This window comes from Equus asinus, chromosome 2 (genome assembly GCF_041296235.1).
Source record: "Equus asinus isolate D_3611 breed Donkey chromosome 2, EquAss-T2T_v2, whole genome shotgun sequence".
Taxonomy (NCBI): domain Eukaryota; kingdom Metazoa; phylum Chordata; class Mammalia; order Perissodactyla; family Equidae; genus Equus; species Equus asinus.
The window spans coordinates 82,084,774-82,106,985 of NC_091791.1; the positions used below are offsets into that span (position 1 = coordinate 82,084,774).

The 22,212-nt window shown below is 35.5% G+C and overlaps 1 protein-coding gene across 1 annotated transcript in view; it reads left to right on the plus strand.

Annotated features, from left to right (window-relative positions):
• The window catches only part of LYST (lysosomal trafficking regulator), a 195,446-nt gene that overhangs the window by 55,961 nt on the left and 117,273 nt on the right, over positions 1–22,212 (plus strand). The window contains exons 5-14 of the mRNA XM_070492422.1: positions 723–2,805; positions 4,322–5,348; positions 7,089–7,250; positions 8,682–8,838; positions 10,683–10,909; positions 11,404–11,470; positions 14,040–14,149; positions 15,800–16,226; positions 19,639–19,783; positions 20,778–20,951. Coding sequence (XP_070348523.1) covers positions 723–2,805; positions 4,322–5,348; positions 7,089–7,250; positions 8,682–8,838; positions 10,683–10,909; positions 11,404–11,470; positions 14,040–14,149; positions 15,800–16,226; positions 19,639–19,783; positions 20,778–20,951 — 4,579 coding nt within the window. The remainder of the gene's footprint in view (positions 1–722; positions 2,806–4,321; positions 5,349–7,088; positions 7,251–8,681; positions 8,839–10,682; positions 10,910–11,403; positions 11,471–14,039; positions 14,150–15,799; positions 16,227–19,638; positions 19,784–20,777; positions 20,952–22,212) is intronic.

The window sequence follows — 22,212 nt, forward strand, 5'->3', positions numbered from 1 at the left end:
TTGCAAAGGGAAATGCCAATTTCATTATGTTTTTAATTAGAAAGGAAGATTTATTCATTTCCCAAAGAAATAGGTATTGAGTTCTGACCGCATGTCGGGCCCTAGGTTCCAGGCACTGAGGATGACACAGTGATGCCTATACCTGTGCCTAGTTCAGTGCATGGCACACTCAGTAAATATTTTGAATGAAGAACTTTTTTAACCTCAGTCTTGGAGAACATTTGGTATCTACTGGAGATTTTGAAATAGTTTTGAAAAATTCTAAAGTTCTTAAGTTGTATGAGGACTATAAACTAAATACTATTTTTGAGTATCTAAAGTCTCCTCTGTCTTAATTATGGCACTATTGGAGGAGATTTGTAAAATGGTATGAACAATAATGCTAAATACCAGATAATCTAAAGAGTCTCTTACGTTGATGATAGAATGCAATATATGGTTTTAAATCAGATTTACTTTCCTAATTCTATTCTCCTTAGTTGTTTTCAAAATCAGTTTGAATCCTTTGAACTAAAGCCACCTGGTACTTAGTGTGAGAAGGATAAATGTGGGGGGAAGTGACCCAGAGACATAACAAATAACTACAGGCAATCAGCCCCACAGTAAAAATATACTGAGGATAAACTCCTAAAGTGGATGATAAATAAGAGGGTAATCACCTATGTGAATTGAATTTAAAAATACTTCAACATATTCTAAACTTTCTTTCTTCATTTCATTAGATTTTCATCTACCATTCTCAGCTGATATAATCCTGACCAAAGAAAAGATCTCAAGTTCACAAAGATCTGCTCAGGAAAAATTATATTTAGAAGGAAGTGCCCCATCTGGTCAGGTTTCTGCAAAAGTAAACATTTTTCGAAAAAGCAGACGACAGCGGAAAATTACCCATCGCTATTCTATAAGAGATGCAAGAAAGACACAGCTCTCCACCTCAGATTCAGAAGCCAATTCAGATGACAAAGGTATAGCAGTGAATAAGCATAAAAGGTCCCATCTGCTGCAGCATTTTGTAACACACTCTCCTAAAGAAGACCACCTTACAGCTAAACTTGACCACTTATCAACCAAAGAAGAACACACTCCTCCTGATACCATGGCTTTGGGAAATTCCAGAGAGATTATTCCAAGAAAGGAATCAAACTCTGACACTTTAAGTGAGCCAGCTGCCTTGTCTATTATCAGTCACATGAACAATTCTCCATTTGACTTATGTCATGTTTTGTTATCTTTATTAGAGAAAGTTTGTAAGTTTGACATTACCTTGAATCGTAATTCTGCTCTGGCAGCCAGTGTAGTGCCCACACTGACCGAATTCCTAGCAGGCTTTGGGGACTGCTGTAATCTAAGCGACAATTTGGACAGTCGAATGGTTTCTACAGGTTGGACTGAAGAACCGGTAGCTTTGATTCAACGGATGCTTTTTCGAACAGTGTTGCATCTTATGTCAGTAGATATTAGTACTGCAGAGATGATGCCAGAAAGTCTTAGAAAAAATCTAACTGAATTGCTTAGAGCAGCTTTAAAAATTAGAACTTACCTAGAAAAGCAGCCTGACGCTTTTGCACCAAGACAAAAGAAAACACTACAGGAGGTTCAAGAAGGTTTTGTGTTTTCAAAGTATCGTCATCGAGCTCTTCTTTTACCTGAGCTTCTGAAAGGAGTTCTGCAGATCATGATCTGTTGTCTTCAAAGTGCGGCTTCAAATCCCTTCTTTTTCAGTCAAGCCATGGATTTGGTTCAGGAATTCATTCAGCATCATGGATTTAATTTATTTGAAACAACAGTGCTTCAAATGGAATGGCTGGTTTTAAGAGATGGAGTTCCTACTGAGGCCTCAGAACATTTGAAAGCCCTAATAAGTAGTGTGATAAAAATAATGAGCACTGTCAAAAAAGTGAAATCAGAGCAACTTCATCATTCAGTGTGTACAAGAAAAAGGCACAGACGGTGTGAATATTCTCACTTTATGCATCACCACAGAGATCTCTCGGGTCTTCCGGTTTCGACTTTTAAAAACCAGGTTTCTAAGAACCCATTTGAAGAGACTGCAGATGGAGATGTGTATTACCCTGAGCGGTGCTGTTGTATTGCAGTGTGTGCTCATCAGTGCTTACGCTTACTTCTGCAGGCTTCCTTGAAGGGCACTTGTGTCCAGATTCTATCAGGTGTTCATAACATCGGAATATGCTGTTGTATGGATCCCAAATCTGTAATCATTCCTTTGCTCCATGCTTTTAAATTGCCAGCACTGAAAAATTTTCAGCAGCATATATTGAATATTCTTAACAAACTTATTTTGGATCAGTTAGGAGGAGCTGAGATAACACAGAAAATTAAAAAAGCAGCTTGCAATATCTGTACCATTGACTCTGATCAACTAGCCAAATTGGAAGAGACCCTGCAGGGAAACTCATGGGATGCTGAACCTTCCTCCAGTTTATCAAGTCCTTCTTACAGGTTTCAAGGGATCCTGCCCAGCAGTGGATGTGAAGCCTTGTTGTGGAAGTGGGATGCCTTAGAGACTTATCAGAATTTTGTTTTTGAACAGGACATATTACATAGTCTACAGATTGCAAATCACATTTGCAGTTTAATCCAGAAAGGCAATGTGTTTGTTCAGTGGAAACTGTATAATTACGTATTTAATCCTGTGCTCCAAAGAGGAGTTGAGTTAGCACATCATTGTCAACACCTTAGCAATACTTCAGCACAAACTCATGTGTGTAGCCATCATAACCAGTGTTTGCCTCAGGAAGTGCTTCAGATTTATTTAAAAACTCTGCCTGCCCTGCTTAAATCAAGGTTTGTATGCATGCGTGTATATAGGTATTTTTTTCCCATTGTGTGCTTTTGACTGTGTGCTAAAGTGTATGCATTTGAACTTCTAACCCTGATAACTCCAGGGCCTTGTCAGTAGTGTAACTGTCTTTACATTTTATTCTTTCCTAGGATTTAATTTCAGTTTAACAACAAAAAGCGCTCCCATCTCAAGTCAGATTTTTTTTTACCATTTATTTTTATTAATTGTTTGTTTGTCTATTTTTACTGAAGTGGTTATAGAGGAGAGGGTAGAGCCATTGATTTTAATTTCTCAGTGGAAAAAAAGGTAAAGTTTTAAATTATTTCTGAGAAAAAATGGACATAGCAGATATCCAACAGCAGGGACATGGTTAAATTAATTATTTTATATTTGCTCAATGGAATATCATTGACCATTAAAAATAAGGTTTACAAAGATCATGTTGGAACATGAAAAAATGCTTATAATATTTTATGGATAAAATGCAAAATTTAAAATATTGTCCACTTATTTACAACTGTGTAAAATATGCACATATATAAAATGAGAAATTATTTATCAAGGCAGGGGAATTAAAGAGATTATTATTTTTTACATACCATATTTACGTTTATTACCTAAGCACTATATTTAGAAAAGCTAGAAAATACAGAAAAGCAAAAAGAAGAAAATTAAAATTACTTAGAATTCTACCAGTGGATTTTCCAGATTTTGTGATCATCAAGTCTGGTACTAAAAAATAATTTTATAAATAAAGCTTGCTTTTGATTGGTAGTCTGGCCTTTCAAATTAATGTATATACACCATTTAAAAAAATATATAAAACCTATCATCATTATCTTTACAATCATTTTTCTTTTTAATTCCTGATATTGTGACATTGTTTAAAAGCAACTGACTTTGAATTGAAAGTTTTGTAATTCCTTGGCATATTTGTGGACAACCTGGATCTTTGCTGAGATGACTTATATTAAGGTTATTAGTAGCATTCCAGTGATCCACACCCATGGGTCTCACCTGAGACAGAACTGAAAATCTTCAGATTTGTAGTTTAGTCCTTTCCCTTTATGAGGTGCAGATTTAAAACAAAAAGTCATGAGGGAACCATCAGATAGACAAACAAATGGACACACAAATGCCTGCCTACTTTCAGAGTGTCCACGTAAAGTATGGCAGTGGTTGTGGCATTTAGAATTTATGTAGAATTTGCCATTTGGAGGAAAATATTCTTCCCTGAATTATTTCATTTAACTTGGGATGCATGTCATCCTTTCTTTTCAAATGCTGCCGGAGCCATACATGCAGTATTTGAAGAAGGATGTGAAAGGAATTAGGAAGTAACTTGACATCCTGCTTATATATAACTAAGAACTTCAGCCAGATAATTGATGAATTAAATTAGGTAGTGTTTAGTATATACCACATGCAGCAATGGCTTATTTAAATAGTATATGTACCTATTTATAAATGATGTTTCTATGTGTAAAATCTCTTGTATGTTTTTTTTTCCTCTCACAGGGTGATAAGAGATTTGTTTTTAAGTTGTAATGGAGTAAATCAAATAATTGAATTAAATTACTTAGATGATATTCGAAGTCATTCTCTAAAAGCATTTGAAACTCTGATAATCAGCCTAGGGGAACAACAGAAAGATTCTTCAATTCCAGGTATTGATGGGATAGACGTTGAACAGAAGGAGTTGTCATCTTTAAATGCAGGTACTTTTCATAACCAGCAAGCTTATTCAGATTCTCCTCAGAGTCTTAGCAAATTTTATGCGGGCCTCAAAGAAACTTGTCCAAAGAAACAGAAGACGCTTAACCAGAATGTTCATATCAACATGATAAATCTATTCCTCTGTGTGGCATTCTTATGTGTAAGTAAAGAAGCAGAATCTGATAGAGAGTCAGCCAATGAATCAGAAGATACTTCTGGCTATGACAGTACAGCGAGTGAGCCTTTGCATCATATGCTGCCATCTTTATCTCCCGAGAGCCTTGTCTTACCTTCTCCCGAACAGATGCATCAAGCAGCAGATATTTGGTTAATGTGTCGTTGGATCTACATGTTAAGTCCAGTTTTCCAGAAACAGTTTTATAGGCTTGGTGGTTTCCAAGTGTGCCATAGATTAATATTTATGATCATACAGAAACTATTCAGAAGTCGTGAAGAGGAACAAGGGAAAAAGGAAGGAGATATAAACATAAATGAAATCCAAGATTTAAACAGAACTTCTGAATCCGAGGTCACTATGAAGGAAGATTTATTATCTTTGACTGTAAAGAGTGACCCTACACCATCAGAACAGGATAGTCTGAAAAAGAGTGCTGAGAGTTTACATAAATTAGAGTCACAGCATATTTCTTCCGTGAATGTGGAACAAATTTCAACTACTAAAGCTGCTTCTGAGGAAGCGAAGATATTTACGAGTAAGGAAAGTGAGCCCTCACTTCAGAGCATACGACTTTTGGAAGCCCTTCTGGCCATTTGTCTTCATAGCACCAGAGCTAGTCAGCAAAAGATGGAATTGGAGTTACCTGATCAGGTAATAAGTTGTCCTTCGTCCAGCTATTGTGTAATATATATGTTTTTAAATTTCTAACGTAATACTATTGTCGTTTTCTTGTTGCAAAGAGTCTAAGTTCTGAGAAGCTCCTGTATGCCTAGCACAGTAGCAGGTACTGTGGAAGACACAGAGGGATACATGACCCAGTTCTTGCCCTCAAGAAGCTTATAGTTTAGTTTGGACTGCAAAACCCACATGTGACAAAGTTACCAACCCTGAAAGGCATTAGATATGCATTAAATGTCAGACGAGTAATAAAGGATATTGTGTTTCAAAGTTCAAACTTCACAATCTTGATGTGGTGTGCTGTTTGGTGCCTTGCCCAGATCCCTGTTACCCATCTGATGTACCCATCTGCCATCTATTGCAGGTCTGCTAAGGACTCACACCTGCACCCGTCTCCCAAGGATTACCCTTTGCTGATGGGAGATGCCCCATCTAGAGATGCCTGGGAAGGGTGTTAATGGCCGCTGACTGATGGATATGGCTCCAGGGGGGTGGGACAATCTCTGTGGTGCAGTTCAGACTCCAGAGCGTGCCATGGAATTAGGCTGGGGCTAGACATTTATTCTGAAACCACATCCTTGCCTGGATTCTCCTCCTGACATACTCGGCTTCCGTCATACCTTTACAAATTTCTTCTGAGAGCACTTCTCAACAAAAAAGGAATCCCTAGTTTCAGACCTTGCTTCTAAGGAAAGTTTGAATTTGGCAGATCCCTTCTTTCCTTGCTAACTCACCCCTAACTGTTCTGTCAGCCACAGGCTCTCCTACTATAGCTCCAACCTCCATATTGCCTCTTGTCTAAAACATCTTGATGGTTCCACATTGCTCACAGTTAAACTCCACACTCCTTACGATAGCATACAAAGCCCTTCGCAGTCTTGCTTTCACTTCGTTGTTTAGCTTCATTTCCTCCCACCCTTCACGGTGCTGCAACCAGCTATACTGAGCTGACGGCTTCATCAAGATGCCGTTCTTTGCCATTACTTCTGTACTTTTGTACATGTTCTTCTGCCTGGCATATTCTCTCCCTCTGTTTCTATGCCTGCTGTCTCCTACTTGTTCTTCATTGTCCACTTCATACAACCCTTCCTCTGGGACACTTTTGACAGGTCTCTCAGGTACCTTCTCTCTTTTCTATTCTCAGAGTACTTTGTTCATAGCTCTAATATGGTCATCATCATATCTGGTCTGTGTGTATCTGTGTCTCATGTTGGTCTGAGAGAATTCTTTAAGAGAGAAGTCAGTTTCTTATCCATCTTTATGGCCTCATCACCTAATATAGGGACATAGGCAAGCAGCAAGAATTCCCTTCAAAGACAGAAGGGAAGGAGTCAAGAAGGGAGGGAGAGAAAAGGATTAGAATGTAAGTGCTTCTTAAGGTCTTAAGGAATCTCTAAGAATAAGGAATTTATAAAATCTAGAGATGGTTAATCAAAACTCTGAAGTTTCAGCTAATCATTTTTTTATGATACATTGAAATTCAAAACCAAATGAGTATAGCACTTGATAAATGAAAATGTTATTAATTGATTATAAAAGTAGGATGTTTGTGTAAGAGCTAGATATTTATAGTCATTTTACTTTCATATCAACTGCAAATAAATGGGCTAGCCTTTTACTTGTTAAGTAAATATTAATTTATCATTTATTTTGTCACTTTAATTTTCTTAAAACATGTTATTAATATTCTTAGTCTCTTTTATTTTACCTTAGAACTTGTCTGTGGAAAATATATTGTTTGAAATGAGGGACCATCTTTCCCAGTCAAAGGTGATTGAAACAGAATTAGCAAAGCCTTTATTTGATGCCCTGCTTCGAGTTGCACTGGGGAATCATTCAGCAGATTTTGAACATAATGATGCTATGACTGAGAAGGTATGAATCACATATGGTCGTGTCGTTTGGGTATGACTAGTAGAGGCAGAAGTGTGTGGGTTGGGACCAGGACACTAATGAATGTGGTTAGAACATGTGGCCAGGATTGGTCAGGTGACTTTAATGGGTCATATCTCCATCATGTGGGATGGATAATATTTACTCAGTGCCCTATCGTATAAAGAACAGGAGAGCAATATGACATGCTTTTCTTCATCTAATCTGGAAATTTACTGAGAATTACTCCCAGTAAGATGGAAATGTGTTATTTGATAAGTATTACATATAACTGGTAGTTTATTAAATGATAATTCAGAGGTAGTGATGACTCAGCCATCTTTTCTGATCCTATATTAGTGCAGCTAATATTTCCAGAACTCTCTACTCACTTTAATTTTAAATCACTCAACATAGAAATGACTAGTACTTGCATAGAAAATAGCAAATCATAGTTTTTTAGTTGCTCAAGTTAACTTTTTTCTAAAAGAACAATTTTAATTTATTTCCTGAAACTTTGATGCATTTTTAGTTCATTTCCCTCTCCTTTCATGCTTTTTTAGCTTTAATTAATTGTCACTTGTCCTTTATTTTTATATAATTTCTCTTTTAATTCCTTGGTCTAGCCATATATATGACATTTTATAATCTTTTGCCATAATATTTTATGTTACTATTTGTCATAACTTAAAAACTTACTGAAATAGGCCTTCACCATATTACTGAGTCAATTGGTTAACCAGAAAATGTTCAAGTACCTACTTTATTCTACCTTTTATTAATGTTGCCATGATAAAGTACTCTGAGCTTCAAGTGAAAATGTTTTCTAAAGACGTTAGTAGCATTTTTATAAGAAAAGGAAATTTCATGCCACAAGATATCACACAGGAAGTTAATGCTGGAACTCTTGATTTCTGAGATGCTTTTATAGACAATTGCGTTCTGAAATCTTAAAATTAATCTCTTTGGAAAATTTTCATGTCTTCTCTGGTTATCTAATTTATGAAACATTTTATTTATAAAAATCCTATGAAAAAATCTTTTTTTATGAACTAATGAGTAAAACTAATTTATATTTACTACCATTAAGTTGCAAGAAGTATATTTCCACCTCATTGTGGTTTTTAGTCATTTCCTATTATATAACTAGAATGAAATTTCTTAGACTTATTTTTCAGTGAAACTGAAATGACCTGTAGCTTAATCTGTTAGAGACTCTCTTTTGTGAAGAATTAATAAAGTTATCTGAGAGATTCTGGAAAATTTTGCTGCATGAATTTCATAATTTATAATGGTTAATATTGATTCCTAAGATTTTTTTCTCAAAGAAAATACTGAAGCTGTCCTTAAAATGACTTTTGAGTAATAAATATTCTGTTACTAAAAATGAGCAAATGTTACAACTTTTGCCTTTTAATTACACTGATCTTATAGAGTCATCAATCGGAAGAAGAGTTATCATCCCAACCTGGTGATTTTTCAGAAGAAGCTGAGGATTCTCAGTGTTGTAGTTTTAAACTTTTGGTTGAAGAAGAAGGTTATGAAGCAGATAGTGAAAGCAATCCTGAGGATAGTGAAATCCGGGATGATGGTAAAATGTCACTGAAGTGATTGGATTTGCAAGTCAGGTTGTTAATTAGCAAAATGGTTCATAATAATACCAGTTTAGAATTTTTATTGCCTTACAATTTAAAAAGCACATTGCATCATCATTTTATTTGATCTTCACAACAAATTCTGGCATTTGTGTATTCAATTTAAAACAATGAGATATGTTTTGTTATCACAGACATTGACTGAGTGGCTTAGAATACAGGGTGGAGAAAGTCCCTGCTCTCATATATATTCTAGTAGAAAAGACAAACAAGGAGTATCAGAAATAAACAGTGTGAAGAAATAAAACAGGGTGATGTGATAGTGATTAGGTGGTCAGGGAAGGCCTCTCTGACAAGGTTACATTTACATTGAGGCCTAAATAAAAAAGATCTCTCCAGACAAACATTGACAGGAAGAGCTTTTCAGGCAGTTTATTTTAAAGATTAAATAATATAAGGAATGCAGACATCTTGCTGACATCCAAGGGTCCTGCAGCGTAGATTTCCTCTTAGTTCACCATGGCCCGACTTGTCCTCAGAATAGAGCTCCATTGCACATGATCCTTTGTCTCTGGGTTTAAAACTTATTTTCTCTTTCCCATCAAGTGAGTGGGAATAGTCACAGATGTTCTACTTAAAGGGCTTGATGGACTCATAGCAGGGTTTTTGTTTTAACTATGAAGAGAATGAAAAGAACAAAAGAACAGCCACAAATTGAAAGAATGTGTATGTATATGTATGCACACATATATACACACACGTATATATTCATATAGCTTATTTGGTTTATTAAACTTTTTGTTTGTTTCCAGTTTTATTGAGAAATAATTGACGTATGTCACTGTATAAGTTTAAGATGTACAGCATGACAGTCTAACTTACATATATTGTGAAATGATCATCACAGTAGGTTTAGTTAACATTCATCATCTCATGTAGATACAATAAAAAGAAAAAAATGTTTTCCTTGTGATGAGAACTCTTAGGATCTACTCTCTTAACAGCTCTCCTGTATATCGTACAGCAGTGTTAGCTGTAGTCATCATGTTGTACACTACATCCCTAGTACTTATTTATCTCATAACTGGAAGTTCGTACCTTTTGACCGTCTTCCTCCAATTCCCCCTCCCCCTACCCTCTGAGCCAGTCCTTTTTGAAAAAATATTGGTTTAATGGTGTTTGTTTTATCATAGTACAGACATTTTATAATGACTGTTTTATTCCTTTTTTATAAGTTTGATAACTAGATCTTAATTTAAAGAATTCTGGTCTAGGTAGAAATTTATAATTTTCTTACTATCTGAACATTTTTTAAGAGCATAGCAATCTCTTTCAGGAGCATATCCATTAAATTTTCCAAAATGTAATATTCATTGAGACACTGTCATTTTCTCACTTATGAAGAAGACAAAGCAGAGAATTCATCCAAACAATAGCCAAGACTACCATTTTCACAGATTTATGGGCAGGCAAATGAACTAACCTGTGATTTTAGGTATTTTGGGGTTAGAAAGTTTGGGATAGTATTTTTTTTCCAGTTATGTCAGAGGAATATGTAATATCTGTATCACATGTCTATAAAAATTACTGTTGATAATATTTGTAGTTCCATTGAAGATCAAAATTACTTTTAAGGCTACTCATTTATCTTCAAAATATCCATATGACTTGATTATTCAGGATACACCTTGTAATCAAAAGTCATGTTGTAGGAAAAGGTTTTGTGGGCATCTTCGTATGAATACCACTTTTGCCACTAGATCTCCTAAGTGATAAATGAGATTTGAAATATTTATTAGTGTTGAGGGAATAAAAATAATCCTTTCTTTTCCCCTTTCAGAGGTAGACTTAAACCCTGAAGCAGAAGGTTTGAGTGCATCAAGCAGTCCAAATGACTTACTTGAAAATCCCTCTCAAGGGGAAATGATATATCCCGAGATTTGCATGCTGCAATTAAATTTGCTTTCTACTAGTAAAGCCAAACTTGATGTGCTTGCCCATGTATTTGAGAGTTTTTTGAAAATCATCAGGCAGAAAGAAAAGAATATTTTTCTACTTATGCAACAGGTAAAAGATGCATTTAGTTATATGTGATCAATATTTATCACACTCATGCCCCAATACTCGTCTCCTTATTTATAACCCAACTTATCTGAAAATTATTTGACATGATTACTTATCTTTTATAATCCTTAGGTATGTTTTTACCTGTAAGTGGTATTCTAAAAATCTAATTCCATAGTTCTCTAAAGTAACATAAAAAATTAATGTTGTCATTGGTTAACTAATATGAATTAAGTATATTTCTGAGAATGGGTAATATTTTTTAAATTGCATTTAATTTTCGTATATCATCATTGTTTTGAAAACTCAGAAAATAAAAACTGTATGAAAAAGACAATGAAAATTATGTGTAATCCTTCACATAGCATTCTTTCCAGTTATTTTTAAATATATGTGTATATAAGTAGACTATCAAATAATTTATTATTTCGTTATAGTTACTTCATGCTTTCATGAAGTAAGATTTAATTTCCTGTGTTTTGCTTTTTAATCTTCAGGGAACTGTGAAAAATCTTTTAGGAGGGTTCTTGAGTATTTTAACACAGGCCGATTCCGATTTTCAAGGTGCGTTGAAACTTGGTTAGTTTTAAACAATAGCTTTGAAATTATTTTGTTGTTATGTGAAATGAAGAGTTGATAATAATGGCTTCCATTGGCATAGTACTCTGTGGTTTCAAAAGTAGCTTTATATGCATGATCTCTTTTGTTCCTCAGAACCACCCACTGCAATAGACATAGTATAAGTATCTTGATTTTATGAGTCGAAACTCTAGTTTCTAAGGGATTGAGTGAGTTGTTCAGGGTCATATATGTAGAAGTGGCATTGCAAGGCCTGTAACCCAGTCCAAACACTTCACTGGTGCTTTATCAGATTTTGATTGAGGACCTACTCTCTACTCTGTACTTTCACAGACATTTGAGAAGTTCATAATGAATATGTAATATGATCATATTATATGTAATAGGTAGAAACCTAGAGTTTAGTTGGAGAAACTTAAATATTAGTTGGAGAATTAAGGCTAACATGCACAAAGCATTAATTTGGGTTTCTTGGATACTTCCTCATGATTAAATTCGAGTTATACATTTGGGGCAGGCATACCTCAGAAGTGTTGTTGTGCCTTTCTCAGTGCATCATCTCTAGGGGTTCATGATATCTGTATCTTATTACTGGTGATGTTGACTTTGATCACTTGGTCAAGGTGGTGTCTTGCTAGGTTTCTCTATTGTAACATTACTGTTTTCTCTTTATAATAAGTGTCTTGTGGGGAGATAACTTGAGGCTATGTAAATCTCTCTTTTCTCATCATACTTTAACCCACTAATTTTAGCATCCTTTTGTGATTTTTGACTGAAACAGTTAATAGTGTAGTGTTGCCAAATTGTGATTTTTCTGTTTCCATCTTTCCTTCTACATTTATTAATTGGGATTGTACTGTAAGAAAAAGCTTTCCCTTCTCCCCCATTTACTTATTTATTGCATATTTTTATTTATTGTTCTAGACACTTAGTGGACCCTTTGGATCTGAGGACTTATTTTCAGCTTAGCTCTGAGAAATTCTATTCCATTATCCTTTTTTTTTTTAAAGATTTTATTTTTCCTTTTTCTCCCCAAAGCCCCCTGGTACATAGTTATGTATTTCTAGTTGTGGGTCCTTCTATTGTGGCATGTGGGATGCCGCCTCAGCATGGCTTGATGAGCGGTGTGATGTCCGCACCCAGGATCCGAACTGGTGAAACCCTGGGCCACCGAAGCAGAGCATGAGAACTTAACTACTCGGCCATGGGGCCGGACCTCCCCCCCCCCTTTTTTTTTTGAGGAAGATTAGCCTTGAGCTAACATCTGCCACCAATCCTCCTCTTTTTGCTGAGGAAGGCTGGCCCTGAGCTAACATCCGTGCCCATCTTCCTCTACTTCATATGTGGGATGCCTACCACAGCATGGTTTGACAAGCGGTGCATAGGTCCACCCCCGGGATCCAAACCAGTGAACCCCGGGCCGCCAAAGTGGAACGTGCAAACTTAACCCCTATGCCACTGGGCCGGCCCCTTCGAGAGATATTTTTAAATCTCTCACTTGATGTGCCCCCAATGCCCACTACCTCCCCCACTTTTTTTGCTATGTGTTTCTGCCTTTTTGTAATTCTGTACTTTTAGTTCAGTGAGTTTTCATTAGTAGACAAAGGCAAATATATATACGTATATATGTCTCAATTCCCTCATTTTGAACTGGAACCTCTGAGTTTTGAACTGAAAAAAAAATCTAAGTACATACACTTTACTCTGATCATATTACCTTCTTACTCTAAAACCTTCAGTGGATTCATGTTATTTGCAGGATAAAGTTCATGCTATCTTCTAGTCTTGTTGCCAGTTTCTTTCCACATACACCTACTGTTACACTACTGCATCAGTTCACTGCTTCTACAAAATATGTTTCTTAAACATGGCTTCTGTTTTCGGGTTTCAAATCAGGGTGGTTTTTGTCATGTCTAAAATGGAGATAATATTTAATTTTAAGAGTTGTTTTTGTGAGGATCGACTGAGATAATGCATGTAAATATACTTTGAATACTGTAATGTGTGCTACAAATGTTAGTTATTATTTTACTCTAAAAAGTTCTCTGAATTTGTGTACCACTGATTGTATTTTATGCTCACCCCCATGATGGAGTAAAGAAAATGTTCAACCTAATTCTTTGTGATATTTAAGTATTTTCCTAATTTTTAGTATTTCTACTTTTATTTACATCATCGAATTTTCTATATAGCAAGTGATAGTTGTATTTAGAAAGTGATAGTTCAAGATAAGAAGGTAGCAAACTATTTTATGGTACCTAACAGTGTCAACTTGTTTAATGTATGCTGTATAAATTTATGCTTCTTTTAATAGTACCTTTGTTTTACTTGGAGTTAACCGATCTTTAAGAAAAGTGTTTTTGTCAGTTGGTTGGTTGGTGTGCATTTAATTCTATTGCTATTTCTTGAGCAAATTTTTGGATTATTAGATTGTTTATAATCCATTTAAGATTGACAACAGTATTTGATCTTTTTCAGTGAAATTGCTTATTCAGTTCCTTTAATTAAGTGTGTACTGGCTTTAATTTTCCCCCTCTATCTTTCTTTAATTTAGTATGCCAGAGAGTATTGGTGGATCTTTTGGTATCTCTGATGAGTTCAAGAACATGTTCAGAAGAGCTAACCCTTCTTTTGAGAATATTTCTGGAGAAATCTCCTTGTACAGTAAATATAATTTAACATTTTTTTCACTGATACCTAATAGAATTTTTTTTTAATTATTTGGAAAGCACTAAGATCTCTCTTTTCTTGTGGTAATTATACAGTCAGTTCCATGTAATGTCTGAATTTCTCTATTTTATTACTTGCATATATTTTAACCATTTCATTTCTATTTTGGCCAACCAGGTATATCACTGGGATCATAGTCCCTTACCCCATCCCAACCCCAGTCTTTGTGCTTAAGAAATGCTAAATAATTTTGATTACTAAAGAAAACTTAATTATGAGTAATGATAACCATTTTGAGGATTATCTTTTTTGGGGGAAAATTATTATCCACTCTTCAGTTATCTTCTATCACTTTTCCTTTCCACTGATGTAGCTTAACAGACTTGCAGACTGTTCTTTGCTGAGAAACCTATTTTTATAATGAAATATAGACCAGAAGCATAAGCAAATAAAACAAAACCTTGGAGGTACTTTTTTGAAGCAAGATTGGATGTTCCTAGCCCTACCCATTTCACCACCCACTCCAGGTGTGTGGACCCTGAGGGAGCTCTGAGGAACACAAGGTTAAAAACCACTTGTGTGGACAATTGAGAACTGACTGTATAATTTTGGAATGGATTACTTCTTCTGGGTGTATTTCTCATTGTCATAGTGTTAGATGTTATTTTATGCATGAGTAGGGCATTGTACTAGGTTCATCTTTTCTATTTACTTGTCTTATCATTGCTTTTCCCTTTAATTAAATGCTTGTTTTCTCTCATCTTTTCTGTACATTCTGCATTTCAGTTTAACCAAAACCTTGTAATTATAAATAAAACCTAAAAACCTTATTTTAGTTTGCCAAACACGGATGAAAGAAAATTTATTTGATTAGAGAAAAGACGTAAAATAAGTTGGAAAGTAATTGAGCACTCAATTTTATCAAGCCAAACACGCTATAAATATCATTTAGAAATTTGGAGAATTTATAAAGTCTCTGGTTCTATCCTTCACTTAACAATAATTGAGGGGCTGGCCCGTGGCCGAGTGGTTAAGTTTGCACACTCCGCTTCAGCGGCCCAGGGTTTCCACTGGTTTGGATCCTGGGCGCGGACATTGCACCGCTCATCAGGCCATGCTGAGGTGGCATCCCACATGCCACAACTGGAAGGACCCACAACTAGAATATACAACTATGTACTGGGGGGATTTGGGGAGAAAAAGCAGGAAAAAAAAAGATTGGCAACAGTTGTTAGCTCAGGTGCCGATCTGAAAAAAAAAAAAAAAGAGAGAAACAATTAGAGTCTACATGGAAATAAGCATCTTTCTTTGGTAGAAATTATTCCTGGTATAATTATTATATTTAATTTCTAATGCTTAAAACCAACTCATAACTTTTAGGTTTATACCATAAAAGCATTTAAATCTAAAACAAATTAACCAGAAGGAATTACATATTTTAAGAATGAAATCTCTGTTTCATATTTTATCTTAACTACACAAAAAATGAGAATTTAATGATGTCATAGATAGGAAGGTATTTAAATGGGAATGCTAATAATGTATATGAGTATGTTTGTATTTTTATTTAATACCTGAATTTCAAGATTATTATGTGTCTTATAACATGATTGGAAAGTTTTATTTGTTTCTCTTTTTCTCTAGGAAATTCTTCTTCTGGGTCTTCTGAAAATTGTTGAAAGTGATATTACTATGAGCCCTTTGCAGTATCTAACCTTCCCTTTGCTGCATACTCCCAGTTTAAGCAATGGTGTTTCATCGCAGAAGTGTCCTAGAATTCTAAACAGTAAGGCCCTGGGCTTATTGAGAAGAGCACGAGTGTCACGGAGCAAGAAAGAGGCTGACAGCGAAGGTTTCCCCCAGCAGCTGCTTTCCTCCTGGCACATAGCTCCAGTCCACTTGCCGTTGCTGGGACAAAACTGCTGGCCACACCTGTCGGAAGGTTTCAGCGTCTCACTGTGGTTTAATGTGGAGTGTATCCATGAAGCAGAGGGTACCACAGAAAGGGGAAAGAAGATAAAGAAAAGAAACAAATCATTAATTTTACAAGATAGTAGTTTTGATGGAACAGGTATGATGACAGCGTTACCTGTTACACTAAGCTTTCTCACATGGCAATTTTGGTTGAGCAGTAACAATATAGCAATGTTCTAACTTACTCTTAACATGTTCTTCCACCTTAAATGCCTAGTAATGGCAGGTCCTGACTTACCAAAGGCTGAGTTGTGAGATAACCTTGCAAACACCATTTTCTTCTGTACTTTTGCCTCATGTGTGTATGTATTGGTGGAGGACAGGGGGAACCACCATATATACAACTACTGTGAAGGTCACCAGTCCCATTTCTTGCTTCTTTCCTGGTCCAACTACTGGATTAGGGTGGCTCCTGATGTTAGGAAAGGAAAGGCTAAAACCCTATAACCACTTTCCATCCTTCTTCTACCTATTTCCCAGCCCCTATTAGTCAGTCCCCATTTCACCTCCTTTCTCTCTTTTAGTTTAAGCTCTCCTTCTCATGCTGTATCTCACCTCAGTGCCCCTCTCCTAGTCTCTGTCACAGAATGTTTAAATGCATCAGCCATTCTCCAAAGTTAGAATAAATTTCATTCCAGTCCTTTCTACAATGGATCGAATTGCTGTTATGCTGCAATGAACCTGCATCTTGTTCTCATGTGACTGAGGCAGAAGGAACCTGTTCCTTAAAAAGTGGTTTATGGTGGTGGGAAGTGAAGCAGGTAGGCTAATTCTCAGGGTCTGTGGGATGAATGAAATGACTAGACGAGACAGATGTGTAGGGATTTATGCTTATATGGACGTGCTGGCCTCAATAGTTCTTCATCCCACAAATCTTACCCACCCTGCAGGAGCCTCTGCTTTAGGACACTAGGCCTTTACTGGTTCTGATTTCTGAGGGAGGTCCTGTACCACTAACTTATAGATGGAAAGGAAAATCCTTAATGACACTGTCAAGACTGAAGGGTGGGAAATGTCACCAGATAGCCACAGTTGTGGCTCTGAGGTCACTTTTCCATAGACACTTTTCCATGTTATTAGCATAGCATACTTATGTACTTTTATGGGTTAGTCTAGGAGGCCAACTTTTAAAAACTCTTAACAGATAATTTGTAATGTTTTAGGTAGTTATAGCATTTTCTTTTGTGAAGTAAATTTTGCCACCTAAGAATTGATAATTCTGAAACAATATACATGTGATATTATAGATGATGATGCTATCTAATGTACATTGAGTGCTTTCTATGTGTGCCTCACTTTGCTAAGCTCTTTCTATATACATTTTTAATCTTCACGACAATTCAGGAAGGGTAATTGTTTATACTGTTCATATTTGCAGATAAAGTTAAGCAGCATGACCAATTTGTATAGCTGATAAGTGATGGAAAGGGATTTCAACCCACCCATATTTAATTCCAGAGCTTAATTGTCACTACTACACTATAAACTGTGCAGATTCCCTTGTCATATTTTAAGTGGGGGCAATCCCAATGTAAATAATTTATTATAAAATGAATAAATATACACAATGACCTGAGAAAAGTAAGTATTGGGAAAAATTTATTTAAATTTTTATTGTAAAGATGTGTTAGAAAACATATTTTAGGGGCTGGCCCCATGACCGAGTGGTTAAGTTCATGCGCTCCACTTCAGCGGGCCAGGGTTTCGCTGATTTGGATCCTAGGTGCAGACATGGCACTGCTCATCAGGCCATGCTGAGGTGGCGTCCCACATGCCACAACTAGAAGGACCCACAACTAAAATATACAGCTATGTAGTGGGGGGATTTGGGAAGAAAAAAGCAGGGGGGTAAAAAAGATTGGCAACAGTTGTTAGCTCAGGTGCTAATCTTAAAAAAAAAAAAAGAAATTTTAGAAAGAGAATTTTGCATATTTTACATTTTAAAAGAACATTTAAAATAGTATACAGTAAGAAAATTTTGAAGGGCAATGAAGAAAATACTACAGTGATAACACATCCTTTGCTGCTGAACCGTGTGCCATTGAGCAAGTTATTTAACCTCTCAGCACTTCAATTCTGTCACCCTCAAAATGGGAATAATGTTTACCTCATAAGATTGTTGTGAGCATTGAATTACTTATAAATATTATTTTTAAATTATTGTAAATATATTTGTAATATATTTTCTCACTCTATCGTTCCTGGGTACACCCTGGTTTTTCTTCTAGTCTTTTATTTGTGCAAGTGCAGATTTGATACAGGAACATTTTTAAATATCACATCAGATATGAGTTCTCTATACATCTTATATCTTGGGCAATAGTCCTCAAAATAATCAATGAATTGGGGCCAGCCTGGTGGCACAGGATTAAGTTCGCACATTCTGCTTCGGCAGCCCAGGGTTGGCCGGTTTAGATCCAGGGTACAGACCTATGCACCACTTGTCAAGCCATGCTGTGGCAGGCATCCCATGTAGAGGAAGATGGGCACGGATGTTAGCTCAGGGCCAGTCTTCCTCAGCAAAAAAGAGGAGGATTGGAGGCAGATGTTAGCTCAGGGCTAATCTTCCTCAAAAAAAAATCAATGAATTTAACTCTTTATTTTTAAGACTATTATCTTTGCTAGGGGGAGTATTCTTAAAAATTGGTAGTGATTATACCTATTGAAAAATGGCACCTAATATAAATGCAGTCTAATAATTGTTAGTGCTCATCTTCTGTAAAAGTTTGAGCCTTTGGACATGCATTTTATATTTTGGTACATTTAATTAACATAGCTTTACATAAAGTCATGCATTGTAGTAATAGGGAGCATAGATGGCTTGAGGATTCAGCTCTTCCTTACATTTATAGGTAGTGCTAGGTTTTAAGTGATGAGAAAGAAAAAGATGATCTATCAGGATGAATAACCAGATAGCCCAAAACATATAGCACTTACCTTAGCTTGCCTTAGGGAAACATTTTAGAGTTTCAGAATTACTTAACAATTACATTCAAAGATTACTAATCAGGGAGTCTAAAGGAATATATTCAAACACCACAGTTTTTCTAAAAGGAATTTTAATATGATAAGTTTTTTTAAAAAGATGCTATCGTAATAATTATAGGGTGACTTTTGGTAGTGTGAAGCATGTGACAATGGCATGTACTGCCTGGGCAGGGGTCCATGATGTCACAATGGCCCATCTAATTGATAAAAGAATCGTGGCACAGATTGTAACAGGTCACCACAGTGACATCACAGCAGTTTGTTCATCCTGCAGTTAGCCCTCGGTTATCGTATATTTTGAAACATTTAATGACTTAAAGCACACAATAACTGTTTTCACTCTGTGCTTTTTGGAGTTAACAAACTTTGGAAATATTGTTGTTTGAACAGGTCAGGTTTAGACATTCTGAGTAAATAATTTATTACAAATGAACAACCATGCTTTGTATTCTTTTAAATTTACTTTTCCCACAATTTTTATCAAATGTTTTACTGATCATTCTCACGTCTTTTTATCATAGAGAACAACAGACCGGAAGGTGCAGAACACATAAATCATGGTGAAAGACTCATAGAAGAAGGTTGTATTCATATGATTTCATTGGGATCCAAAGCATTGATGATCCAAGTGTGGGCTGATCCCCACAATGGCACTTTTATTTTTCGGTATTGATTATCTTTAACCCCCTACGAATAGCTCATGTATTTAAGTAATTTATGTAAGAGACATTAATGTGAAATCTGCTAATGAAGATAACTATAGCAAAACAGAAAAATTTTGTTAAAGAAGATACATTCTAACAGTTATTAATATCACCTTTGTAATAGTTTATTATTCTATCCAAAAGCTATAGTTAAACTCTAAAGTAGATTATGTTAATTCTCAATTAGATTTTAGACCAAATACTTTCTGAAGTCTTGTCTATGGAAGTATTCTATCATATTACAATGATCTTAAAATGTTATTATCAGACAGCCGTTTTCCATGCAGATTATATATTTAACAGCCGTTGTCTAAGAAGCTCAGATTCTCCTTGCCATCTTGTCCTTTTTTCCTATATCCCCTTTGTTAACTAGAATAGATACAAGTCTTTTATTTGTATTGAGTATGAATAGTATGATACTGTTTTTATAAAACTTAACACTAAGCAAACAATATGTTATTTAGGAATAAATGCTTTATAAATGTTATGAAGGTTGCTAAGTACTTTATATACATTATATCCTAATTCTCTCAGTAATTCCTCAAAGTGGGTTAGACCTCCAGTATATGCTGGCATTTAGACATTTAGGTACAGTGTGTATTAATTTTTGTATGAACCAAATATTACATTGTAATTTCTAAAAGGGCAATGACTATATAAATAGTAATAATAAAATATTTTTTGTAAATTGAATTCTGAAAATTATTGCCTAAATTATTAACAGCAGCAAATGAGCCAATCTATTTTAGTTCATGAATTGAGGTCGAAATAGAATAAAATAACTAAGCAGATTATGGTGTAAAACCTTTGTTTTACCTACTGACTCTTCAAGTTAGTTTAAAAATAGAACTGATTTTTAATCTCACTTAAATATTTAGAATTATAGTTATACATGTGTAAAAAACTGAGACCAGAAATTTATATTTTCAGCCTATGTCTTTTCTCTTTTTGTGTAGTGTGTGCATGGATTCCAACGATGATATGAAAGCTGTTTTACTAGCACAGGCGGAATCACAGAAGAATATTTTCCTCCCAAGCAAGTGGCAACATTTAGTGCTCACCTACTTAGAGCAGCCCCAAGGGAAAAAGAGTATCCATGGGAAAATCTCCATATGGGTCTCTGGACAGAGGTATGAAACATTTTTAATAAATACTTAGTAATCTCAGTTACAATTTTAAGTTTAATTAGTCTGTTATAGGTTCTGAAACTTATAGCTTACAGCAAACTATAGATAAAATTTACTATATAGTAATGAAGGAATCTGTGTCAGAGTTGGATATTTTCTCCTATTTATCACTTTCGTACAAAATGAATTTCCCATAGAAATAATTGTTGAAAATTAATATTTGGGACTGGGGCAACATGCAGAAATTAGACGTTTATGTAGACTATGTATTAGATCAAGGAATATAACCTATAATTTGGTTCTTCAAGCCCATTTATTATAAAAATGAATCCACAAGGAATTATTTAAATTGTGTCTAATAACTCTAATACCTAAATTAAATCGGGGTTTCAAAAGAAATTAGAATGACTAGAGGAAAATATAAGCCAATGTATCAAGTGATAGGTTAAGATAGGGTCCTGGAAATATACCAGGTGATGGATTCAGGTATAGTACTATATGATTTTTACCAACCAGGAGAATTGTGGGTCAAGTTAATAAGAAACATTTTGTGGAATATCTTAATGTAAAATTTAACCCTACGAGAGCATAAGGTATCTTGGATTTCTAAGAGTTGGGAAGTATGTTATTGAATGAAAATAGCGTGAAAGAGGATACAGAATTGGAAACTAGTGTAGTATGGGAAAAGATCACACTGGCTGGAAGGAAGAGTCTAAGTTGAATAATGAGAAAGAAAAATGAATGGGCATGGTGAAGCTACCTGACAGGAGGCTTTGCATGCCAAGATCAGGAATCTAGGTATAGTCAAATGTGAAATATTGCATACCTATTCTGCTGCACACCTTTTGCTAGGTGTTTTATGTACATTATCTCCCAATTCTTTCAAAAATCCCTTGAAGCAGATTAAACCACAAAAATAACGTATACCCTTAGCACAAATTAACCTATTTCTTTCAGTTATTTGTTCATCCAAATATTTATTGAGGAGTTACTGTGTGCCAAGCACATGGTATATTAGGCCTGGGGGCAGTAGTAAACAAGACAGCCATGTGCCCTGCCTTCTTGGAACTCACAGTCTAAGGAGGAAGCAGACACCAGCAAACACAATTAAATGAATATATGCAAAGTATAACAAATACTGTGAAGGTAACAGGTCCTGAGACAGAAAATATCAGATTTGCTGCTTAAGAGAGGTGGATCAGGGAAGGCCTGTGTAGGAACAGGTTATCCAGGCTGAGACCGAAGAAGGAGATGGAGCTTGCCG